The sequence below is a fragment of the Salmo salar genome, chromosome ssa11 (genome assembly GCF_905237065.1).
Source record: "Salmo salar chromosome ssa11, Ssal_v3.1, whole genome shotgun sequence".
Taxonomy (NCBI): domain Eukaryota; kingdom Metazoa; phylum Chordata; class Actinopteri; order Salmoniformes; family Salmonidae; genus Salmo; species Salmo salar.
The window spans coordinates 77,780,070-77,804,680 of NC_059452.1; the positions used below are offsets into that span (position 1 = coordinate 77,780,070).

Genomic DNA, 24,611 nt, shown 5'->3' on the forward strand with positions numbered 1-24,611 from the left:
ACAACAAACTACAGCTGTGCCTGATTGGAAGCCACACGGCCAAAATCAACTAAACAAACCAACCTAGAAAAAAGAACAAAGAATGCCCACCCAATGTAACACCCTGGCCAAACCAAAATAACGAACAAAAAAAACCTTTATGGCCAGGGCGTTACAAAATAAGACAAAAAAATTGAAAACTTGAGCATGCATAACTATTCACCCCCCCAAAGTCAATACTTTGTAGAGTCACCTTTTGTAGCAATTACAGCTGCAAGTCTCATGGGGTATGTCTCTATAAGCTTGGCACATCTAGCCACTGGGATTTTTACCCATTCTTTAAGGCAAAACTGCTCCAGCTCCTTCAAGTTGGATGGGTTCTGCTGGTGTACAGCAATATTTAAGTCATACCACAGATTCTCAATTGGATTGAGGTCTGGGCTTTGACTAGGCCAAGACATTTAAATGTTTCCCCTTAAACCACTCAAGTGTTGCTTTAGCAGTATGCTTAGGGTCATTGCTGGATGGTGAACCTTCGTCACAGTCTCAAATCTGTGGAAGACTGAAACAGGTTTCCCTCAAGAATTTCCCTGTATTTAGCTCCATCCATCATTCCTTCAATTGTGACCAGTTTCCTAGTCCCTGCCGATGAAAAACATCCCAACAGCATGATGCTGTGGTGATGAGAGGTGTTGGGTTCGCGCCAGACATAGCGTTTTCCTTGATGGCCAAAAAGCTACATTTTAGTCTTATCTAACCAGAGTACCTTCTTCCATATGTTTGGGGAGTCTCCCACATGCCTTTTGGCGAACACCAAACGTGTTTGCTTGTTTTTTTCTTTAAGCAATGCCTTTTTTTCTGGCCACTCTTCCGTAAACCCGACTCTGTGGAGTGTACGGCTTAAAGTGTTCCTATAGACAGATACTCCAATCTCTGCTGTGGAGCTTTGCAGCTTCTTCAGTGTTATCTTTGTTTTCTTTGTTGCCTCTCTGATTAATGCCCTCCTTGCCTGGTCCATGAGTTTTGGTGGGCGGCCCTCTCTTGGCAGGTTTGTTGTGGTGCCATATTCTTTCAATTTTTTAATAATGGATTTAATGGTGCTCCATGGGATGTTCAAAGTTTCTGATATTTTTTTATAACCCAACCCTGATCTGTACTTCTCCACAACTTTGTTCCTGACCAGTTTGGAGAGCTCCTTGGTCTTCATGGTGCCGCTTGCTTGGTGGTGCCCCTTGCTTAGTGGTGTTGCAAACTCTGGGGCCTTTCAAAACAGGTGTATATATACTGAGATCATGTGACAGATCATGTGACACTTCGATTGCACACAGGTGGACTTTATTTAACTAATTATGTGACTTATGAAGGTAATTGGTTGCACCAGATCTTATTTAGGGGCTTCATAGCAAAGGGAGTGAATACAAATGCAGGCACCACTTTTCCGGTTTTAATTCTTTTGAATTTTTTTAAACAAGTAATTTTTTTCATTTCACTATTTTTTGTATGTCTATTACATGAACTCCAAATAAAAATCAATTTAAATGACAGGTTGTAATGCAACAAAATAGGAAAAATGTCAAGGGGGGTGAATACTTTTGCAAGGCACTGTATAGGGAATATGGTGCCATTTGGGACAAATACCAGATGTCCTGTAAGATCCAAGCACATTTGATTTCCTTGTTTCCTTTTTAAACCAATCAGACCAAAGTAGTGGCTCCCCGATGGCTATTCATTCATCCTCAGTTTCTGTATCTCAGCCCATCTTGCAGCTGAGTGTTCTGACTCTGAAGTGTTCTGACTCTCTAGTTTTATCGCTGGGTGAAACCAACTTTCCTCGTGACTAGGACCCTGGCTTGCCTTATCTCTTCCTGTGCAGGCCATGGTGTTTCAGTCTTGTAGCTTTCAGAGAAAACCCAACGGTTGTTAACTCAAGGCTCTAAATGTAATCTCGGAGCTGCTTAGATAATGTCTTTAAAGTACATACTTTTATAAGCCTCTTAACTCGTCACACTGCTTGGCCTTTGTTATCAAAGTGTATCAGCGTTGCACAGCCTCTACTTCCAGATCCTTTGATTACTCGGCAGGCAGTGTTTTTGATATGAATGAGCTGTTCTAAGCTAGAAATGGCTCTTTTGGGATCCCGTGCCATAATTGGTTCAGCTTGCGATCTGCAGCACTAGTAAAGGATTTAAGCCAATGATTAGTTTAACTCATATCCATGTAGTGGTATATTACTAACATGTTATTAACATAAAACATGCATTTCCTTGCAATATAGTTCTAAAGATTTGCTACATAGGAACCCAGAAACCCTCCTTCCATTGACCGTTTGTGTCCATATCTCTCTCCTCCACACATCCCTGTCTACGGAAGGTCAAGGTTCGCGACCTGGAGCTGAAATGCAGGTCACAGACTGAACGTTTTGGCCAGCTGTCCAAGGACCTGGAGGATTTCCGTCTGGAGGCGGATACTGTAGACATCCTCAGCACTGAGCCTTTCTCCAAACACGACGTTCCCTTTCACCCGGAAAATAAACTCTCCCAAATCCTCAACGGACTGGCAGCCCAGGCAGGGAAAGGTGAGCACTCCCAACTCCCAACGCTGCCCTCTGAGAAAACATTATGGTGTCAGATGACATAGATATGAAGCAGAAAAGTTCTTATCACTAGAGAATAAAAGTATATACATCATGTCTGGCATTTTATTCAAACATTGTATCTCATCAATCAAGACCAAAAGACAGTTCTGAAAGTCTATGTGCACACCCATGTTTGTGCTCCAGACGAGGAGGCTCTCAGTCAGTCATTATGCCTGGGTAATTAATGAATTCAAAATTGAACGAGACAGTCGTTTAATCTAGTTGTCACAACAATGACCTTTGCCAGAACCCTGTGGGCTGAGGTTGGGAGAGTGGGAGAAAGACAGGGAAAGTTGGCAACTAAACGGGCTGGTGTGAGCCACAGTAAGGCCCCGCTTTTACTTCAGTCCATCTCAGCAGAACAGGCTTCAAGGCCAGTCTGGATCACTGGAAATGGAAGAAATGCTGCTTTATTCATGATCAATGACACAGCTCATTGATCAGCGGGCTGATACTGTGTTACATCTGCTAATGAGAATCAACACGTTAGTATTCTAACCCCACGTTCTAACCCCACGTATTCTAACCCCACCTGCCAGTTGAACACACAGCAGAATCATCGATGCAGATACTGTAGATCAGAAGCCTCTGAGATACTGCTCTAGATATCCTCTTCTCTCGCTTTACTGCAGTGAGAATGCTACTGTACTGTTGTAATCTGGTAGCATGATGAACCAAATCTAACCACCAAGAATTCAAATTTTATATTTTTGTCTAAGATGGGAAATTACCTAGGCATGGCTTTGTGTAGAGGTGTGGCTGCTAGAACTCCGTGATGGTAGTGTCCCGTTCCGTGTCAGTAATGTCTTTAGAGAGTGTTAAGCATCAGAGAAATGCCTTGCAGATGTGTCAGGCAGAGAGCAGAGCCAGGTCCTGGCCATAAAGAGTGTTTGCTGTGTACTCCCCTGAACACGAAATCAATAGCTGTGCCATGAATGAGAGCAGAAGGAATGACAGATGCTCTTTATTTGGTGTGGAAATCGATGTTTCCCAGGCGATGAGAGCTCAGCAAACACTCGGCTGATATCCAAGTTCCTCCGCCCACTGCAGATCGGAGACAGTGACAGGCCGGAGCTGCTGTCTGTCAATCCCCCTCCCGTGACAACGAGCTGCCCCAGCAGCCCGCGACGGGCGACCCCCTCAGAGGTGGGTCCTGCTCTCTTCTCTTCTCATACAGAGACAAAGTTGCTAAAGCATGAGGGTGCTATTGCTCAAGAGATGGGCTATTCATGGATGAGCTGTATACTAGCACTTGATAGCCATCAGCTGAGCAATAGCTGTAAAACCAATTGGTTTAGAACCAGACAGCAACATCAATTGTCAGACAGTAGAACTAGACAGTATAAAAGTGCTGGGAAGTTTTTCTGTGTCAGATCAGTCATTCCACTGGAGACATGATTATGAGTGGCAATGATCATAAGCATACCATTGTGTTTGAATTGGTTTCGCCTCAATGGATCAGAGTTATGGTATTTAGATGCAACTCTGTGATTGCTTCCCTGCCCGTGTGTTTCCCAAGATGGAGGATGAGATACGCCGTGCACCCAGGTCCAAGCCTCGCTACACTGGCACAGTCCGTCTATGCACTGCCCGCTACAGGTGAGACCAGTGGGTCTGTCACACAACACCTGGGAAAGCTGAATCACGTATAGCTTGCTGACACTGAGCAGCGCCAGAAATCCACACATAACACTCTGGACCAGTGCTAGATCACTTAGTACCTCCACATGCACATCAGAAGCACTATTTTCTCCATAAACATCTTGTAGTATATATTGTAGTCAGGAGCACATCTACAGTACCAGTCAAAAGTTTGGACCCACCTACTGATGAAGGGTTTTTCTTTATTTGTACTGTTTTCTACATTGTAGAATAATAGTGAAGACATCAACACTATGAAATAACACATATGAAATCATGTAGTAACCAAAAAAGTGTTAAACAAATCAAAATATGTTTTAGATTTTAGATTCTTCAAAGTAGCCACCTTTTGCCTTGATGACAGCGTTGCACACTCTTGGCATTCTCTCAACCAGCTTCACCTGTAATGCTTTTCCAACAGTCTTGAATGAGTTCCCACATATGTTGAGCACCTGTTGGCTGCTTTTCCTTCACTCTGCGGTCCAACTCATCCCAAACCATCTCAATTGGGTTGAGGTCGGATGATTGTGAAGGCCAGGTCATCTGATGCAGCACTACATCACGCTCCTTCTTGGTCAAATAGCCCTTACACAGCCTGAAGGTGTGTTGGGTCATTGTCCTATTGAAAAACAAATGAGTCCCACTAAGCAAAAACCAGATGAAATGGAGTATCACTGCAGAATGCTGTGGTAGCCATGATGGTTAAGTGTTCCTTTAATTCTAAATAAATCACTGCCAATGTAACCAGCAAAGTACCCCCACACCATCACGCCTCCTCTTCCATGCTTCACGGTGGGAACCACACATGCAGAGTTCATCCGTTCACCTACTCTCCGTCTCACAAAGACACGGCGGTTGGAACTAAATATCTCAAATTTGGACTCATCAGAACAAAGGACAGCTTTTCACCGGTCTAATGTCCATTGCTCATGTTTCTTGGCCCAAGCAAGTCTTCTTATAATTGGTGTACTTTAGTAGTGTTTTTTTGCAGCAATTCCACCATGAAGGCCTGATTCACGCAGTCTCCTCTGAACAGTTGATGTTGAAATGTGTTTGTTACTTGAACTCTGTAAAGCATTTATTTGAGCAGCAATCTGAGGTGCAGTTAGCGTATCCTCTGCAGCAGAGATAACTCTGGGTCTTCCTTTCCTGTGGCGGTCCTCATGAGAGCCAGTTTCATTATAGCGCTTGATAGTTTTTGTGACTGCACTTGAAGAAACTTTCAAAGTTCTGAAATTTTCCTGATTGTCTGACCTTCATGTCTTCAAGTAATGATGGACTGTCGTTTCTCTTTGCTTATTTGAGCTGTTCTTGCCATAATATGGACTTGGTCTTTTACCAAATAGGGCTATCTTCTGTATACCACACCTACCTTGTCACAACACAACTGATTGGCTCAAACGAATTAAGAAGGAAATTAATTCCACAAATTAACTTTTAATGAGGCACACCTGTTAATTTAAATGAATTCTAGGTGACTACCTCATGAAGCTGGTTGAGAGAATGCCAAGTGTGCAAAGCTGTCATCAAGGCAAAGGGTGGCTACATTGAAGAATGTCAAATATAACATGTTTTCATTTGTTTAACACTTTTTTTGGTTAATACATGATTCCATATGTTATTTCATAGTTTTGATGTCTTCACTATTAAGTACAATGTAGAAAATAGTAAAATGAAGAAAAACTCTGGAATGAGTATGTGTGTCCAAACTTTTGACTGGTACTGTATGTTGAACCCTCCCCTCTCTTGTTGTGTAGTTACAACCCTTATGATGGACCTAATGAGCACCCAGAGGCAGAGCTCCCCCTGGTGGCTGGGAAGTACCTGTATGTGTACGGCACGATGGATGACGACGGCTTCTACGAAGGTGAGAGGGAATCCAGGGTTACTACACACTTCACCACTAGCAACATATGCAATCTCATTAGCATTATGAAGGCTTTTCCATCCATGGCTACGCTAATCCTCCTAGCATCCCTGGCACAGATTACAGCCTGCTTCAGCAGCTCTGGTGAGTCATCACTAGCTGCCATGGGTGGTGGTGTTGGTGGTGGGTGAGTTTGCCTAGTGTTAGCCTAGCTCCTGCCTGCCTGGCTGCTTGGAGATGGATGGTGTTTGTATTTACCACAGGGATACTGGGGCTCAGACCAAGCTGTTCTCAAGATGCAGCCTGATCCCTGTAGCTAGAAGGCTAATACGGCAAAAGGGCTCTGATTAATCACAGACATATTCCCCTGCAAATGGAGAGCCATCTAGGGCCTCCCAGCCTCACTAATGTACTGACTGGAATTACAAGATAGAGAGGACTTTGAAAAGCAAGTACAGTACTGATGAGAGAAAGAGGCTATAGTCACTATAGTGAACTGGGTGCGATTTCATACGCACCCTCTCCATTGTGCAGGAATTGTTTTTTTCACCCCTGTACTTCCTGGAGAAATTGATGACATCATATTCCTACCTTCTCTGTTTGACTCAAGAGAACTGTCCCAACCTTGGGGACGGGCACCACAGAGTCTCTCTTTCCACACCAGTAGTACTCACACTCACAGATCACACTTGCTATCGATTCATTATTTTTCTTTCTCTTGTTTCACTAATGAGATGGTCTATTTTTAGCTGATGGTAACATTTGCAGCAGGCATCATTAAAGGCTTGAGCGTTACATAGATTCCCCCTGAGACAGCCGTGCGAGACTGGTGTCTTTACCATCAGGCTGCTGTGTATCAGAACAGAACAGAACAGGGTTCCTGGAAGGTGTTACTGTGTCTGCCTGAATAATCACTCAATAAAATCTTCACAGCCAGCTAATACTGAGTGATATTACATGTTGTTGACAATTGAAATATCCATATTCAACTCTTTTGATCTCGTCTTTACATACCTCATTGCCATATAAATATATTAGACATTCCTCTATACATTCTAAAGGTACTTTTTCATTTAATTATTTGGAATATACTGTATGTTTTGGGACGAGATTAATAGAGGAATTTGAAGACATAGGGTTGTGAGTTTGTATTTTCTTGATAATAAAGTAAGCATCTCTTTCTGTCTCTGTCTTCGTGTGCTCCAGGGGAGCTGCTGGATGGCCAGCGAGGGCTGGTCCCCTCCAACTTTGTGGAGTTTGTCCAAGACAAGGAGAAACCATCCATCCAGCCAGGGGACACAGGGGAGGACCTGGGCTCTCTGGACAATACCTCCCTTGGCCTAATGGGGGCGGATGGAGGGCCCCCTCAGGATGGGCTACTGGGCTCCACCAACCCACTGGGCCCCTGCAGTAACGGCACAGGCCCCCTAGATCCTGAGGATCTGTCTGATGACATTGTGCCTTACCCCCGGAGGATCACCCTAATCAAGCAGTTGGCCCGTAGCGTCATTGTGGCCTGGGAGCCCCCCATGGTGACTCTGGGCTGGGGAAACATCAGCTGCTACAACGTGCTGGTGGATGGTGAGGTGCGTGCCAGCGTGCCCTACGGGGGCAGGACCAAGTCTTTGTTGGAGAAGCTGGATCTGGACACGTATACGCACCGCGTGTCCGTGCAGAGTGTAACAGACAGGGGACTGTCGGACGAGCTGCGCTGCACCCTGATGGTGGGAGCCAACGTGGTGGTGGCGCCATACGGCCTGCGTGTGGACGACATCCTGCGCGACTCGGCCGAGCTCTCCTGGTTGCCCAGCAACAGTAACTATGGGCACACAGTGTTCCTGGATGGGGCGGAGCATGCGGTGGTGCGGCCGGGGAGGTACAGACTGCGCTTCGTCAACCTCAAGGCCATGACGGTGTACAAGGTGAGGGTGGTGGCCCGGCCACACCAGGTGCCATGGCAACTGCTCATGGAGCAGAGGGAGAAGAAGGAGACTGCAGTGGAGTTCTGCACACAAGCTGCTGGTGAGGCTTGGTTCTTCTTAAGTCTAACTGGATCTTTTGTCCAACATATGTTATATGTTATTTTGTCCAATACATTGTTTTTCTGTCATCTATAATGTGTTATGGAAAGGTTGGATAAAAGTCCATTGGACTTTAGATATAGACCATTTAAAATAGATAGATAACTCATGTCTTTACCCGTGCCATGTATGTCTGTTATGTTTTGTCCAGGTCCTGGACCATATTCCAGATCAGGTCAGAAGGAAGACCAGTTTGTTTATGGGAAAAGTAGGAAGTAGTTTTTGATTGGCATGGGTAACTGACACATTGAATGAAAACAAGCTAGCAGCACTTTAAAACCTAAGAAACGATTATGAGTAACTTCCTCAGCTTTTCCCTGCCATCGGCTTGATGCTAATATACATTATAAATTAAGGGTACTTCCCAAATAGCCAACTATTCGCTATATAGTACACTAGTTTTAACCAGAGCCCTGGTCAAAAGTAGTAGACTATACAGGGAATATGATACCATTTGGGACACAACCCTAAAGCTGCCGAAGTAACTCCCTCCCACTCGATCCTTAACTGAGATGTGCACATCAGTATCCGTGTGCATTTCCCTCTGCCTGAGCTGTGACATCACTGTGACGTCCTGCATGGTGTACCCAGTGAACCAGGAGAGAACAGGCTGTACTCATTCAACTCACACTGACGCCTCTCACACATAAGACACACACAGACACAAACATTGACAGACACACATAGACAGACTATATAGACGGTAGGCCACACAGACCCATGCACACACACACAAACATGCACACATGCATTCACACTAACACACACATTCATGCTTTCAGGTGGCCTTGGGTCTCCCTTTGTGCCTTCTACTTTCATTATTTTCATCATACAATACATGGCAAGCAACAGGGCAATGCTGCACATAAAACATTCCAAATAGCTTAGCTTATAAATGCTATATCGATAAATACACTTGTATTCCAAAAAGCTTAGCTTATGAGTACTATATCGATAAATGCACTTTTATCTGTTTGAGTGACATTACAAAGAGTTTGATTTTAGCAAGATAAGACGTTTCATGCATTTGGGATTCACTCTCAAAACAATCCACTCAAAATTGACCAGATATTGCATGACATTTAAATTGTGATTTAATTGGTGTATGCAACCAACATTGGGAAAGGGAACTGCTTTGTGTATTATAGACATGACACAATCATGTAATTCACAACAGAAAGAGATGGGATTAAACAAGTTAACAGCACTTGGTGTCTCATGAGTGCTCCACTCACCTCCACTCCCTCCCTGTTTGTGTGTGTAAAACCTGTGTAGACAGTATCTAATATTTCATCCCCCCTCCAGGCCCCCCATTACCCCCTCAGGAGGTGCAGGTGCAGTGTGGCCAGGCCCCAGGGGTCCTGCAGGTGCGCTGGAAGCCCCCTGTCCTCTCACCCACCGGAACCTCCAATGGAGCCAGCGTCATCGGATATGCCGTCTGCACTAAAGGACAGAGGGTGAGTGAGAGAGTGGGTGGTTGAGAGAGTGTGCAGTGAAGGTCAGAGGGTGAGTGAGGGAGTGTGCATTAAATGTCAGAGGGTGAGTGAGGGAGTGGGTGAGTATGTGCACTAAGGGACAGAGAGTGAGTCAGTAACTGTGCGCAAAATGACAGGTGAGTAAGGGAATACCCTAAGTGACAAAGAAGTGAGGGAGAAAGTATGCACTATGTGAGAGTGAGTGAACTACAGTGTCAGAGTACGTGACGTATGTGTGTAATCATGTCATTGTTGTTGTGCCACTGATCTACACACAATACCCCACAATGTCAAAGTGGAATTATGTTTCAAGAAATGTTTACAAATGTCATTAAAAATGAAAAGCTGAAATGTCTCGAGTCAATAAGCATTCAAACCCTTTTGTCATGGCAAAACGAAATAAGGTAATGAGTAAAAATGTGCTTAACAAGTCACATAATACGTTGAATGGACTCTATGTGCAATAATAGTGTTTAACATGATTTTTGAATGATTACCTCATCTCTGTACCCCACACATACAATTATCTGTAAAGTCCCTCAGTTGAGTAGTGAATTTCAAGCACAGAATCAACCACAAAGACCAGGGAAGATTTCCAATGCCACACAAAGAAGGGCACCTATTGGTAGATGGGTAAATAAATAAAAAGCAGACACTGAATAGTCCTTTGAGCATGGTGAAGTTAATAATTACGCTTTGAATGGTATAGGAATACACCCAGTCACTACAAATATACAGGCATCCTTCCTAACTCAGTTGCCGGAGAGGAAGGAAACCGCTCAGGGATTTCACCATGAGGCCAATGGTGTCTTTAAAGCAGTTACAGAGTTGAATGGCTGTGACAGGAAAAACCTGAGTATGGATTAACAACATTGTAGTTACTCCACAATACTAATGTAAATGACAGAATGAAAAGTAAGAAACCTGTACAGAATAAAGATATTCCAAAACATGCATCCTGTTTGTAATTAGGCACTAAAGTAATACTACAAAATATGCGGCAAAGAAATACCCTTTTTGTCCTAAATACAAAGTATTATGTTTGGGGCAAATCCAACACAACACATCACTGAGTAACACTCTTCATATTTTCAAGCATAGTGGTGGCTGTATCATGTTATGGATATGCTCATCATCGGCAAGAACTAGGGAGTTTTATTAGGGTAAAAATAAACGTAATAGAGCTAAGCACAGAATTTGACAGTACGTCAACCGGCCGCACAACCGCAGACCAACTGTAACCACGCCAGCCCAGGACCTCCACATCCAGCTTCTTCACCTGCGGGATCGTCTAAGACCAGCCACCTGGACAGCTGATGAAACAGAGTATTTATTTCTGTAATAAAGACCTTTTGTGGTAATAAAACGTATTCTGATTGGCTGGGCCTGGCTCCCAAGTGGATGGCCCTATGGCCACCCATGGCAGCTCCCCTGCTCAGCAGTCATGAAGTTCATAGATTAGGGCCTAACAAATTTATTTAAATTGACTGATTTCCTTATTGTAACTGTAACTCAGTAACATCTTTGAAATTGTTGCATGTTGCATTTATATTTTTGTTCAGTATAAACAAAAATGTGGGTGTTATTTTATGTGTTTTTTATCTGTTTTTATTGCCAGCTTGAGTTACCTGGGGTGACAGAGTAACATGTAGTCAAGGCTCTATTTAATACTGTCCGTTTCCCAGGCTCTGTTCTGGACCGGGGGACTGTGAAGAGACCTCTGGTTGCATGTCTTGTGTGGTACTCATGAGTATCCGAACTGTGGTCCAACTGCTTGAACAGACAGTTCAGTACCTTTAACACCTCGCACCAACACTTCGCACAAAGACCAATAGTGATGCAGTCAATCTCTCCTCAACTTTGAGCTGGGAGAGATTGACATGCGCACCACTGACATTCACCCTCCATGTACACATCTATGTGCATTACATGCTGCTCTGTTCTGGACCAACGGCAATTCTCCAATGTTCTTATTTGCTGCACATGACCACACAACTGGGCAGTAGTCCAGGGGAGACAACCTGCCTGGTTGATTTAGATGTCAAGAAAGCAGAGCAACGTCTTATCATGGACTGACTTCTTCCCATTGAGTCTTTATGTTTTGACGATGATAGCTTGCTATCAAGGGTTACACCCAGCAGTTTAGTCTCCTCAATTAATTGCCACATTATTCAGTAATAGATCTAGACTACGGGGCTGTAGTGGAGCAGGTTGAGAGTTTCAAGTTCCTTGGTGTCCACATCACCAACAAACTATAATGGTCCAAACACACTAAGATGGTTATGAAGAGGGCACAACAAAACCTATTCCCCCTCAGGAGACTGAAAAGATTTGGCATGAGTCCTCAGATCCTCAAAAGGTTCTACAGCTGCACAATCGAGAGCATCCTGACCGGTTGCATCACTGCCTGGTATGGCAACTGCTCGACCTCCGACCGCAAGGCACTACAGAGGGTAGTGCGTACGGCCCAGTACATCACTGGGGCCAAGCTTCCTGCCATCCAGGACCTCTATACCAGGCGGTGTCAGAAGAAGGCCCTAAAAATTGTCAAAGACTCCAGCCACCCTAGTCATAGACTGTTCTCTCTGCTACCACATGGCAAGCGGTACCGGAGCGCCAAGTCTAGGTCCAAAGGGCTTCTTAACAGCTTCTACCCCAAGCCATAAGACTCCTGAACAGCTAATCAAAGGGCTACCCAGACCCCTCTTTTATGCTGCTGCTAGTCTATGTTTATTATTTATGCATAGTCACTTTAACTCTACCTACATGTGCATATTACCTCAATTAGCTCGACTAACCGGTGCCCCGCACATTGACTCTGTACCGGTACCCCCTGTATATAGCCTCGCTATAGCCTTACTTTTATTTTCAATTTTTTACTTATCAATTTTTTTACTTAACAGTTCTTTTTTATTAAAACTGCATTGTTGGTTACTTGAAAATGGCTGTCTAGTAATCAACAACCAACTTGACAGAGCTTGAAGAGTTTAAAAAAGAATAATGGGCAGGTGTGCAAAGCTCTTATAGACTTACCCCAAAAGACTCACAGCTGTAATCGCTGCAAAAGATGATTCTAACAAGTATTGACTCAGGGGGTTGAATACTTATCCAATCAAGATATAGTGTATTATATTATTTTCCTTTTGTCTTTAAAAAAAAGTTTGAATTATCTTCCATTTTGACATTGGAGTAGATGGTAAAATTGTTTACATCCCTGTTTGTGAGCATCTCTCCTTTGCCAAGATAATCCATCCAGCTGACAGGTGTGCATATCAAGAAGCTGATTAAATAGTATGATCATTACACAGGTGCCCCTTGTGCTGGGGACAATAAAAAGGACACTTTAAAATAAGCAGTTTTGTCACACAACGCAATGCCAGGGATGTCTCAAGTTTTGAAGGAGTGTGCAATTGGCATGCTGACTGCAGGAATGTCTGTTGCCAGAGAATTGAATGTTTATTTCTCTACCATATGCTGCCTCCGACGTCGTTTTTGAGAATTTTGCAGTACCACGCCAGCCCAGGAGAATTTTGTAACCACGCCAGCCCAGGACCTCCACATCCGGCTTCACCTGCAGGATCGTCTGAGGGGTGGTTAATGGTGGTTCTGAGGAGTATTTCTGTCTGTAAAAAAAAAAAGAATTCGGTGTAAAACCTCATTCTGATTGGCTGGGCCTGGCTCCCCAGTGGGAGGGCCTGGCTTCCAATTGGGTGGGCTTAAAGCCCTCCAAGGCCAACCCATGCTGCACCCCTTCCCATTCATGTGAAATCCATAAATTAGGGCCTAATGAATTCATTTCAATTGACTGATTTCCTTATATGAACTTTAACTCAGTAAAATCTTTGAAATAGTTGCATATTGTGTTTATATTTTTGTTCAGGATACAAGCGCCTGTGAAAACCCTAGAAAGCACTCTCCCTCCTTCTGCTGGTGAACATAAATATTGACATCCTCCCTTTGTAGATTTGCACAGGGTCTGTGTTAGTTAAACTGTGTCTATAGTAGTGGACTTTGCTCTGAATGTAAGAGCAATAGAGGTGAAAACAGTTGAAAGGAATGCAACAATTAATTGAATGTCAACTGTCTCCAACCCAAGTTATGTGTGTTGTGCTTCCTGTCAGATAGCGGAGGTGTTGTACCCCCTGGCTGACTATGTAACAGTGGAGCTGAACAGGATCCAGTGTCTGGAGGCCAGGGAGGTCATCGTCAGGACGTTGTCAGCACAGGGAGAGTCCCAGGACTCCCAAGTCGCCCCCATTCCAAACAACCTACTGGTGCCTCTTCCTCACACTGCCCCCCTGCCCCCTCCGCACCTACACGCAGGGCCTCCTCCACCTCACCCCCATGCCCCCCCATCCCACCTCCAGTCACCTCACCTCCCCCACCCCCAACTACCCATGCCTCACCCCCAGCCTCTCTCACCCCTGCCTCACGGACAACCCCTCCCTAACCACCCTCCTCACCCTCAGTCCCAGCCACACCTCCAACCCCTGCAACCTCATCCTGTCTCCCAGCCCCAGACTCACCTACAGCCTCACCCCCCTCACCCTGGTGGTCCTCCACAGCCACTGCACCTCCAGCCTCACCCACCTCACCCAATGCCCCAGCACCGCTTACCCCTGCTGCCTCACCCCCCCCCCCAGCTCCACCAGAGACCAGTTAGTGCCAGAGACCTGGAACCGAAAGAGCAGGTGGCCCACCATGGGGGAATCCCCAGCCAGCCCTGGGACCCTACCTGCTCCCCCTCCGGCCAGCCTCCTCCTACCCCCATGCACGGGCACACCCTGGAGGCACCCCCCTCTGCTAACCTGCGCTCACCCTCCCCCCAGAGGATCCTGCCCCAGCCCAGGGGAACCCCCATCCCAGACCAAATGGCCAAAGCCATCGCCCGCAAGGCAGCACAGAGGGTGGCTGCAGAGAGTGGCAGAGTGAGTCATTCATACATAAAGTCAATCAATGATACCCTGGTTAGAGCTCTAGTCTGATCATTTTTCTGTTGAATTAAATTACACATATCTGCCTATTGGTTGGGTTAGATGGAGAGGAGAGTCGTCTACAATGAGCAGTGCCAGGCCTTCCACCAACAGAACTCAGATGAGGAGGAGGAGGATGAGGAAGGGTATGGTCGAAGCCGCAGGAGACAGGGGGCCTCAGTGGATGAGTTTCTCAGAGGGTCCGAGCTGGGCAGGCCGGTAAGACACAGAATAAAAAGGATCGAACATACACGCATCTCCATAGTTTTGTGCAGATGCTGTATATCCTGGTATGATTTCACACCTTTTGTGTTTGCGTGTGTGTGTGTGTGTGTGTGTGTCAGGCCCACTACAGCCACAGTGAGGAGTACCACAGTGACAGCAGCCGGGGCTCTGACCTTTCTGACATCATGGAGGAGGATGAGGAGGAGCTCTACTCTGAGATGCAGCTGGAGGAGGGACGACGACGCAACTCCCACAATGCACTCAAGGTAGGAATACCAAATCTGCTCAACATTGAAATGTTACATTTAAAAATTGAGTTTGGTTCTGATTACAACTCGTACAATGGAAACAAGCAAGCATGCAAACCCCTTTATTACTGTTGGATGATATGGCACGTGTCGAGCCATGTGTCTACAGTAGGACACTTTACTCAGGCTTGTTTGATTGATTGACCTTCACATTCTCCTTTATTTGGAGCAATGACATGCATGGAAGTCATTTTTGCTAGTTGTGGGAATATTAAGACCGTTTTTGTGGGATCTTTTTAAGATTGGGAACACCCTCTCTGGGGGTCGGCTGGATCGGGAGACGGGGAGAAGAATGTCCCGAGACGGTCCACAGCCCCAGAGACGCCCTCTCATGGTGCCCTCCATTGGTCAGTAGGGTTACATGAACACAGAGAGGACTCTGGGTATTTTAGTCTTTTTGTGCTTTGATGTTCTCCGTGCCCCAGTAGATATTCTGCTTCCTGTTATAATCCTCCATGAGCTCCTCGGTTTCTACAGATCACCTCTGTGTCTTTGAACCATGTTCATGCCTTCCAAGTACTGACAGCATACTTATAGAAGTCAATCAACACAGTATTATCAGCTACTAGAAAGTTCCCTGGCTGCTAGGGTGACAGTGGACACAGACACATTTATCAAATTTCAATGAATATTCCAATTATAAAAAACTGCTTTTGATGTCTCTGTTTATGGCCAGCGATATGTTAGGATTATCAAGGTTATGACGGGAAGAGACCTTAGAACGAACCAACCAATGAGTGACCTGCGCGCTTTAACCACCACCATCTGATTGGTGTTTCCTGTAGAGATAACCACAGAGAGTAACAGTGATGGGAACCTCTCATCCATCACGGAGGATGTTTACTATGGCAGTGTAGCACGGCACAGGACATGGTCGTCCCGCCGACACCCCACGGGCGCCAAGCCTTCCTATAATGGTACGTGCAGTGGTTTCTCCCTCGCTCCTCTGCCAAAGCACTGCCAAAAGCCACCAGTGCTAGTGGAGAGAACAGTAGTGACATCAACGAGTGGCTTAACATGCCTCAGAACGCCTAGCATGATCCACTGCACTGCACCAAAATGGCGGCTCACTGAGCCACACTGGGCCCATGTTGGCCACCCAATGTTGCGGATTGGAATGACTGCTGCTCAGAGAATGCTTCTCCCCTCCCTCCCTTGCACTGAACTCCATCAGATGCCTGCTAAACCCTTCTCCCTCTCAATCTAACCTCCCCCACCACACTTTTACTGGGGTTATTATGCATGACTGGGTGGGAGGAGTCATGGTTGCTGAAGACACAATTATATAGCAATGCTGTCCTTGCTGAGCAAACTCAATGACTGTTACAGAAAGTTATAGTGAAAATAAATGTTTACATCTTACATAGAGACAAACTCATTTGTTTGTTTGGGATTTCATATGTTTACTTTGCTGATGGCCTGGTCTTATTTTATCGTTTCTAAGCAAGGGGTCAACTGAAGGACAGACAGCGAGTTGTCTTTGGACAAACTGTAGGCCCAGCGTACTTTAGAGGAGCCTAATACGATAGTCAGATCACTACCCCAGGGTTCAATAGTAGGCATGCTTAACTCAGAGTCTTGTGGTCTATGTGCTCGTTTCTGTGTGTGTGTTGCTGTGTGTCATAGTGTTTTTGTCTATGGTGTCTACCATGTTCTTATAACCCATCACAACCGGCTTGCTATCCAATCTCCATCCAATCTCCATCCAATCTCCATCCACCATATGTGGTGTCAGACGGATGTACATAACGTGATATACTTTTGTGCTGATAATGGGACCAATTGATGGATTGACCACAGAATTCTGCTAGCATGCTACAAAATGAAGTGTTGGTTTGACGAAGCAAGCTCAATCCATTATGTAGTACTGCATGGTCACCTAAATGGTTTGGCTCTCTCACTTGTCAAACACTTGTAAACAATACACCTGTCTGTATATGCCTCTTCCCCTCATTTAGTCCATGCACAATAGCATGCGTAACTTGCCTCCCTACTACTCACTAGTGTTACTGAGTTGCCAAACTCAGTCAAAATATAGATTTGTGTTTATCATGCTATATGAATCTATGATTAATGTAATTTAATGTCAGAGTAACATAAAGCCATAGACTGTGACCCCATGAGATGCAGGTGGATGTGTTCTTCTCTCTCTCTCACGTGTTTAAGAGGGATACAGGGACCGGGAACGCCGCTCCCCTCCTAACTACGATGAGTCGGAACCAGAGGAATCGTTCCGGATCTTTGTGGCTCTGTTTGACTACGACCCCCTGTCCATGTCTCCCAACCCGGACGCAGCAGATGAGGAACTGCCCTTCAAAGAGGGCCAGATCATTAGGGTTGGTGTCACACACAGGGCTAGGCCATACAATTTGAGATATTGTGCTTGTGTTTGAAAACATTGAGGTACAACATTGATGTACAACATAAAAATTACTTTCGTTCCCTCTCTCGTCTCTTTTGTTGCGCTTTCTCTCACTCTTTTCTTCTCTCTCTCTCTCTCTCTCTCTGTCTGTCTGTTCCAGGTATATGGTGATAAGGACACAGATGGTTTCTACCGAGGGGAGATCAGGGGAGGCAGGATGGGGCTCTTGCCCTGCAACATGGTGTCAGAGATCAGGGCTGAGGACGAGGAGACCATGGACCAGCTCATCAAGCAGGGCTTCCTCCCGCTCAACACACCAGTGGATAAAGTAGGAATAGGTAACCACATAACTAGAATAAGTAGAACAGACATCCTCATTCAAGTCAATGATTCCATAATAGGTGGACTGGCAGCCATTTTGACTGTACCCATGTATTCTTTTTCTAGGGGTGTGTTCGTAAATTGCCTCCAGTGTGTCAGAGTGTGCTCTGGGTTGTTTGTAAATTCAGAGCATTTCACTCTCGGAGTAGATCGGAATTTACGAACTCACCATAGGTAACACACTGGGCAGGGCACACGTATCTCTCTGTGACTCTACACACATCTGTCACTATATCACCTCCTGGAGTGTCCTCTTGTTTCCTCTCACAGGGCAGGACAGACGAGGCTTCCGCCAGCACCAGGCCACCAGGAGGATGGTGGCCCTCTACGACTATGACCCCAGAGAGAGCTCCCCCAATGTGGACGTGGAGGTATTGCCACACAAACACACAAAACATACAGACAAACATACTGACACTGCACATTTAACCAGATAGACAGACATTGTAAGGGTGTTAATGACGTGTCTGTTTCTTGATAGGCTGAGCTGACCTTCTGTGCTGGTGACATCATCTCTGTATTTGGAGAGATTGATGAAGATGGGTTCTACTATGTGAGTATGCCTCTTTTCTTGGTTCCATGATGTGACTAACTTGTTATTATTACACAGGGCCATTCACAGGTTGTTAAAGTCAGGGATGTTTCAGTTAATCATTTTTTAAAGAAATGCCATTGGATGAACCTAGTTCATACGCATATTATGTCCTTTTGCCCAGGAGAGGGCTCTTTCCCTGACTACCAGAGTTCAGTGGGTCTAGCCATGGTTCTCATCCCCACTGCCCCCTCCTCTCCTCTCTCTGCAGGGTGAAATCAATGGCCACCGCGGCCTCGTCCCCTCTAATTTTCTAGAAGAAGTGCCTGACGACGTGGAGGTGTACCTGACGGACACTCCGTCTCGCTATGCCCAGGACGAGCCCGCCAACCGGGCCGAGGCCAAAAGGGTACATCGCCGCTCTCAGCGCTAGGCCCTCTGTCCATCCATCCTTCGTCTCTCTTGATTTACGTCTCGCTTTCTCCACTTGCCGTCTGTGTTCTGTGTGTGTGTGTCGTCCGTGTTTGACAGTGACTGTGGTGAATATACAAACCTTATCCCCCGCCTGGTGAAAGGGACAAACAGTCATACCTTCTGATTGTTAGAAAGGAAGAAGCGAAGGCCAAAGTGGACAGAGAAATAGAACACTTGACCTATGTCAGTACGGGGCAGGTGATATTCACATAGCAGTGACAAAGGACAGTGGATATTTGAAAAAGGTTTAAGTCATTAATTGGGTACCCTCTTTGCACTGAAACACAAAACCAAACGCTGGATATTGTGTCTATCAATAGTGCTTTATGAACACCTCTGAAGAGTTCCTGATTTCTATCAGTTGTTCTCCAATGGAAGAAAAGGATTTGAGTAAACTGTAGGGGTTGATAATATAGCAAAGCATGCCTTTTTCAAAAATAAACTTGATACCTTTTATATAATAGTAGACTTTATTGGCCCAACTGCTGTATTTCCTGGGAGAGGCTTTGTTTCTTTTTGTATACTGCACACACTTAAAAATATATATATTTTTCAGGCCTGATGAAATTGGATAGATATGCCATGTTTGATCTAAACCAGAAGAAATAACAGCCACAGTGAGACATCCATACTGTAATGGTACAATGGAACAATAAAAGCAGAAATTGGATATGAATAATTTTCATTCGCGACCTGTGTTCGTGTGCATTGTAGTATTTTTTTACTTTTTTTTTCTCATAGTTGTGGTGTGGGTTGTACTCAAATGATGATGTCACCACATCTGATTTCCTTTTTTCCTCACCTGCTTGGCAAATACAAACAGAAGAAGATTGTTCATTTCACGTCATAAAATCTGCCTCGTACAGTAAGTGAGCAACTAGAGATACCAGCCTGACAGATCTAATGCTGGGCATTGTAATTATTACACCTGTGTTAAATGGTTTATTTGTAGCCAGTAAACATTCTTACACATTCACAGGTGTATAGCAACATGGTCATTCAACCATGCTTGCACATTAAAGTATTACATACTAGTTGGTGTAATGAGGAAAGTGTTTCCTCTTTCCAGTGTAACCAGAATGTTTATTTGCAGCATAAATTTGACATTGTTACAAAGTTGTTTTTTGGAACACTTTTTTTTGCAGTGATTTAACGCCTGCAAAGTAGGGGACTGCTACCACTCTCTGAGATAGTGCTCTATTTTGCAAGCTCAAAAGTTCCCAATATCTGTAGTCATTGATAAACCATTTACTAATGGGAACTGCAAATCCCCATTTGTTTCAGAGTTATGATTCCTCTTTAACTTTGAGATACCATTTTAAAGGTCCTCGGTGAACTGTATGGTAGCATGTTTGGTTGCCAGCCCAGTGCATTAGACAAGAGGGATGGTATCTACAGTTGTGTCCCTGAGTGTTGTAAATTACTCTGTGTGTCCCTCATGATCGGTGACCTATCAGAACCTGTGGTATTGTGATGTTGTGCTCTATGTTTTCACTAGTTACCACAGCCACAAAGTCAAAATGGAAAACAAAAATGTGCTTTTTGGTCTTAGGGTTAGGCATAAGGTTAGCAGTGTGGTTAAAGTTAGCTTTAAATTCAGATTTTAAGAAGATCAATTGTAGAAAGAAGTGGGTTTTATGGATTTGTGGATGTGGTAACTAGTAACAACCTGTTTGATGGCTTCCTACTCAGTGTTTGTATGTATAAAACCTCACCAGCCCCACCAACGTCTTCAGTCCCCCATCAACAGAGGGACAGGAGTTAAAAAGGAATAGTTTAAATAACAGTCCAAAAGCAATACCTGATTCATAACCTCTTTTATAAACGTCTTTGTTTCTTCTCTCTTGTTTTTAAACCAGAGGTGTAAGTACAGTACAGTACAATCACACAGTTTTGCAATGCTGAATAATTTCACTCCATAGGTGAAAAACGTTATTGGGCTGGTTTCATGGACATATTCAGCCTAGTCCTGCACTAAAAACATATTTCAATGGAGAATTGTAATTGAGCATGCCTTTCAGACCAGGACTAGGCTAAATCTGTGTCTGGGAAATCAGCCCATATATATTTGTAACGAGCAATTCCCTGGTAATGGAATTACGCTGAGATTCAGATTTGTTCACTTTAAAATGTATACCAAACAAAGACCATTGATTTCAAAGTTTAATAAACAATATAATTATATGCACAAGGACTACTTTTAACAACTTCCACATAAAATGTTACAAAAACACATTTACAGAAAGAACTGTGCCGATACAAAGTTTGGTAACAGAATAAAACTGAGGGATTCTGTTTTTTTTTTCATTCTAAATTGTTCAAAGTAATCATTGTGCATAGAGTTGCATGGTTTGGTAAACTTTGAAATCAATAGTTTTTGTTTGGCATACATTTTAATGTGAAAAATGAGCACAATTACATTATCGTGGAATTGCCCAAACATTAATGTATGTATTTGACACACATTTTAGTGGAAAACCGACAGTAAGTATAATGATCTGTAATGGCATTGTTATATTTTTTCCCATGACTTTATACAGCGTTATGTATGCATACTTGTGTATGTTGATAGCTATTGTTGAGAAGTCTCAAGGTCAACACACATACCATATCAAATTCAAGTATTGTTGGAATTGTAATTAGACTCTCTAGAAATGGCTATTTTGGCATATCAACCCTTCATTCTATTGCTATGGCTGGGAAACTTTCAGTAACGGATCTACTTGAGCACTGAACCCAAAGTCTTTTAATGTCCCATTGGATTTATAGTGTGACAGTGGGGTGATAGTGTTATTGAAGGACACAGTGCTGACTGTAAACTGTGTGTCCTAGTCCTACCTCAGACAGAGAAAGGGTAGGCCACAAAGGACAACTACTTGCTTTGTAATGCCCTGCCCCTACACCCACCATGGCATCTCTCTTCAGGTAGCCATGGATACCACAGAGAGTACGGCCCCGCCTGTCCGAGCAGCGTCCCCCACAGTGCGTCCCCTGTGTCCTCCAGGCACCATGCGGCCCATCAGCCCCGCCAGGGGCCCCAGGGACCCCCGGGACAACAAAAAGAAAAAGGGACTGCTTTCCAAGGGGAAGAAACTGCTCAAGAGACTCTCTCCGGTAAAATAAACTGTCCCCAGCTGACCCCAGAAAAGATGCTGGGCCCAGTATTGTAAATTGCATACAGTACACACAATCAAATCAGCCGAATCTACAGCACACAACTACAATGGCTACGTGTTCGTATGTATTACAGGACAATATATGTGAGCCTAATCTAATATAGTCAGCGATACAACATTCATGTTCTGGTGATGAATACACATATTTACGTACATGTACTCAGTGCCAAATTCAATGAGAACTTTGCTCACATACTGTATAACTGTGATATATTTGAGGTGGAGGAAAAAATAGGAGTATAAACTAGGACTTTCATTACATTTTACCACTGTTTTCTTTAATCAAATGGTTATTAAGGGACTTTGGAAATCAGGACAATGCTGATAAGGCATTTGTGTGCATTTGTTACAAGTAGGGTAACAACAGAGTAGCCTATTCTTTTTTGTTACAACCCGCGGTGGTTTCCATGGCAATTGTGCCAATATAAGGTCTCTAAAATACATGACGTGGCAAAAACAAGTTGTTGTGATAGTCAGATGTCAATACTGGGAGACAGACCATACTCCTGGAACACTAGAGCAACAACTAAACTACACTGTTATTGATGGCATTCTGTCAGTAATGCTGGCTGCTAATACAGAGGCTTTATTCAGTGCAATACATCACAAACATGAGGTTGACAAAGGGTTGAATCACTCACAGAACCTAGAAGTCTGCAGAGTGGTTGGCCACAGAGCATTACAGCAAGGAGAGGAAGCTACATTGGGTAAGACGTTTGTTTGAACCATCTCAGTGGCCTTTATGAAAACAATATGAGCATGACATTCCTCGTTTTCTATGGTTGAACAAGGTTGTTTTTAAACTAACACTAGTCTGCCAAGAACCCCTGCTGCATCCCTGCAGCTTTGTTTGATAAAAAAAAAAGACGGTTAATTAAAGATAACCTTCTGTGTTTGCCTTCCAATTGCACAAAGGGGTATGTTTTTTCTGATGAATGGAAAAGCATTGTTGTGTGTGTGGGTGTAGGTGTAGGCTGTGTGTGTGCTCAGTGTGCATTCATGTTTGTGCATTCTTTTTTCCAAAAAGAGGACATGTGGTTAGGAGTCATGTGATCTTAGTGGTGTGCCGCTAACTACATTGCCGGTGTAATGTTCAGTAATGTTCAGTTCAGAGGGTTGGGTTACCCACTCAGCCATTTCAGTAAAGATGTCTAGGTGTGCCCTCAAGATTCTGCACCGTTTACTTGTTTACACTCTTATAGACCTATTGGCAAGAGAAAGGGAGTGATGACCTACATACTGTACCTACAACCTCTAAACCAGTAGTCATGTGGCTTATGGGCTAAATGAGGGCTAAATAAAGGATGCATCCAGCTGATTGTCATTTACTGGGGAGGCTGTTATAGCCGCTAGACATACATTGTCCTGTATTTTTGACAGCTTTTAAAGTCCTATATTAACCCATTTTCATAACCCATGATCTCTTTCTGTAATAGTTTAGCATCACTACAGTTGCTGTACAGCCACCATTTGATGTGCATAATCATAATGGACAATATGTCAAGCCATGATTCACAATGAAATATGTTTAAATGTGATTGAGAGTGAAAACCAGTCAGAGAGAGACCTATCAGACATGCCCATCAGCTAAGATATTTAAGGCAAGTGTAATATCCCGCTGTATAATGATTACAGGGATCTTCTATGTTTATTAAAAAATAAAAAATCTAAAGATGGATTGCCAAAAAGGAATGTATGAAGTGTTGAGCAGGCAAAATAGTTTATATTTTATTATGTGTCCAAAGTTATGCATTATGTTATGCATCCATTTGTTAAAAGGTGTTAAAGTCATAATACCAAGTCATTCATTTGTGAATGCGTGTACGTCTATGTTGTTGCATTTTTGTACTTTTTTCATTTGTAGATAATTTCTAAATGTTTATACTTGATTTTCAGACTGTCTTTTTTAGTGCTTTAAGATTTATTCTTACTGTAAACAGTGCAAGCATTCTCCATGGTGTCCTCAAGATAAGATGTTTAAGTCTGTGGTTATGTGCTTGCTCTGTGAATCAAAGCGAAAAAGATAGAAATCATTGGACAATATTTATGGTGATCAAATATTGTGTGCATGTGCAAAAAATATTTTTTTTTTAAGTAAAAAAATAAATTTGATATTTTCTAGAACATCTGTGTTTGGATTACTTTCATGTAGGTGTGTGTGATTTTCTTTTTTATCTCAGTGTCCTATTCATGAATGACAAATAATTACTCACGCATGTTGCATGAATTAAAACTAATAACATCATTAAAAGTGGATTTTGAAGCATAGCCTACCAGAGATGAAAGGGGAAACCTAGTGAAGGGATCAGCTTTACTGCCTGCTATTACACTTTACATCCTATGGATGGCAGCAGTGATATGGACCTGATGGCCATATAAATGTGATAAGAACAATAACAAACTCACATGGAGGAGTGGGAAGGAGCTTCTGTGGCACTTAGAGGAAGTGGAGGGAACGGGCCTGGGGGGAAATGGAGTCCCTAGAGAAAGCAAGAACAAGAT

The 24,611-nt window shown here is 43.8% G+C and overlaps 1 protein-coding gene across 11 annotated transcripts in view; it reads left to right on the forward strand.

The window, feature by feature from the left end:
- The window catches only part of LOC106563161 (RIMS-binding protein 2), a 106,956-nt gene extending 82,723 nt beyond the window's left edge, over nt 1-24,233 (forward strand). For 7 of the 11 annotated variants that reach the window (XM_045689945.1, XM_045689946.1, XM_045689951.1 and 4 more), the window contains 17 exons: nt 2,350-2,554; nt 3,609-3,760; nt 4,134-4,213; nt 6,013-6,122; nt 7,329-8,144; nt 8,355-8,411; nt 9,509-9,660; nt 13,800-14,606; nt 14,715-14,870; nt 14,996-15,142; nt 15,426-15,531; nt 17,351-17,520; nt 17,707-17,884; nt 18,198-18,298; nt 18,409-18,480; nt 18,731-18,868; nt 21,859-24,233. In XM_045689945.1, coding sequence (XP_045545901.1) covers nt 2,350-2,554; nt 3,609-3,760; nt 4,134-4,213; nt 6,013-6,122; nt 7,329-8,144; nt 8,355-8,411; nt 9,509-9,660; nt 13,800-14,606; nt 14,715-14,870; nt 14,996-15,142; nt 15,426-15,531; nt 17,351-17,520; nt 17,707-17,884; nt 18,198-18,298; nt 18,409-18,480; nt 18,731-18,868; nt 21,859-22,056 — 3,645 coding nt within the window. In that variant the 3' untranslated portion in view covers nt 22,057-24,233. Of the gene's footprint in view, nt 1-2,349; nt 2,555-3,608; nt 3,761-4,133; nt 4,214-6,012; nt 6,123-7,328; nt 8,145-8,354; nt 8,412-9,508; nt 9,661-13,799; nt 14,607-14,714; nt 14,871-14,995; nt 15,143-15,425; nt 15,532-15,969; nt 17,521-17,706; nt 17,885-18,197; nt 18,299-18,408; nt 18,481-18,730; nt 18,869-21,858 lie in introns of those variants that run through there. The other 4 variants (XM_045689948.1, XM_045689949.1, XM_045689947.1 and 1 more) reach the window with 3 other exon arrangements.
- The last annotated feature ends 378 nt before the right edge of the window (nt 24,234-24,611 follow it).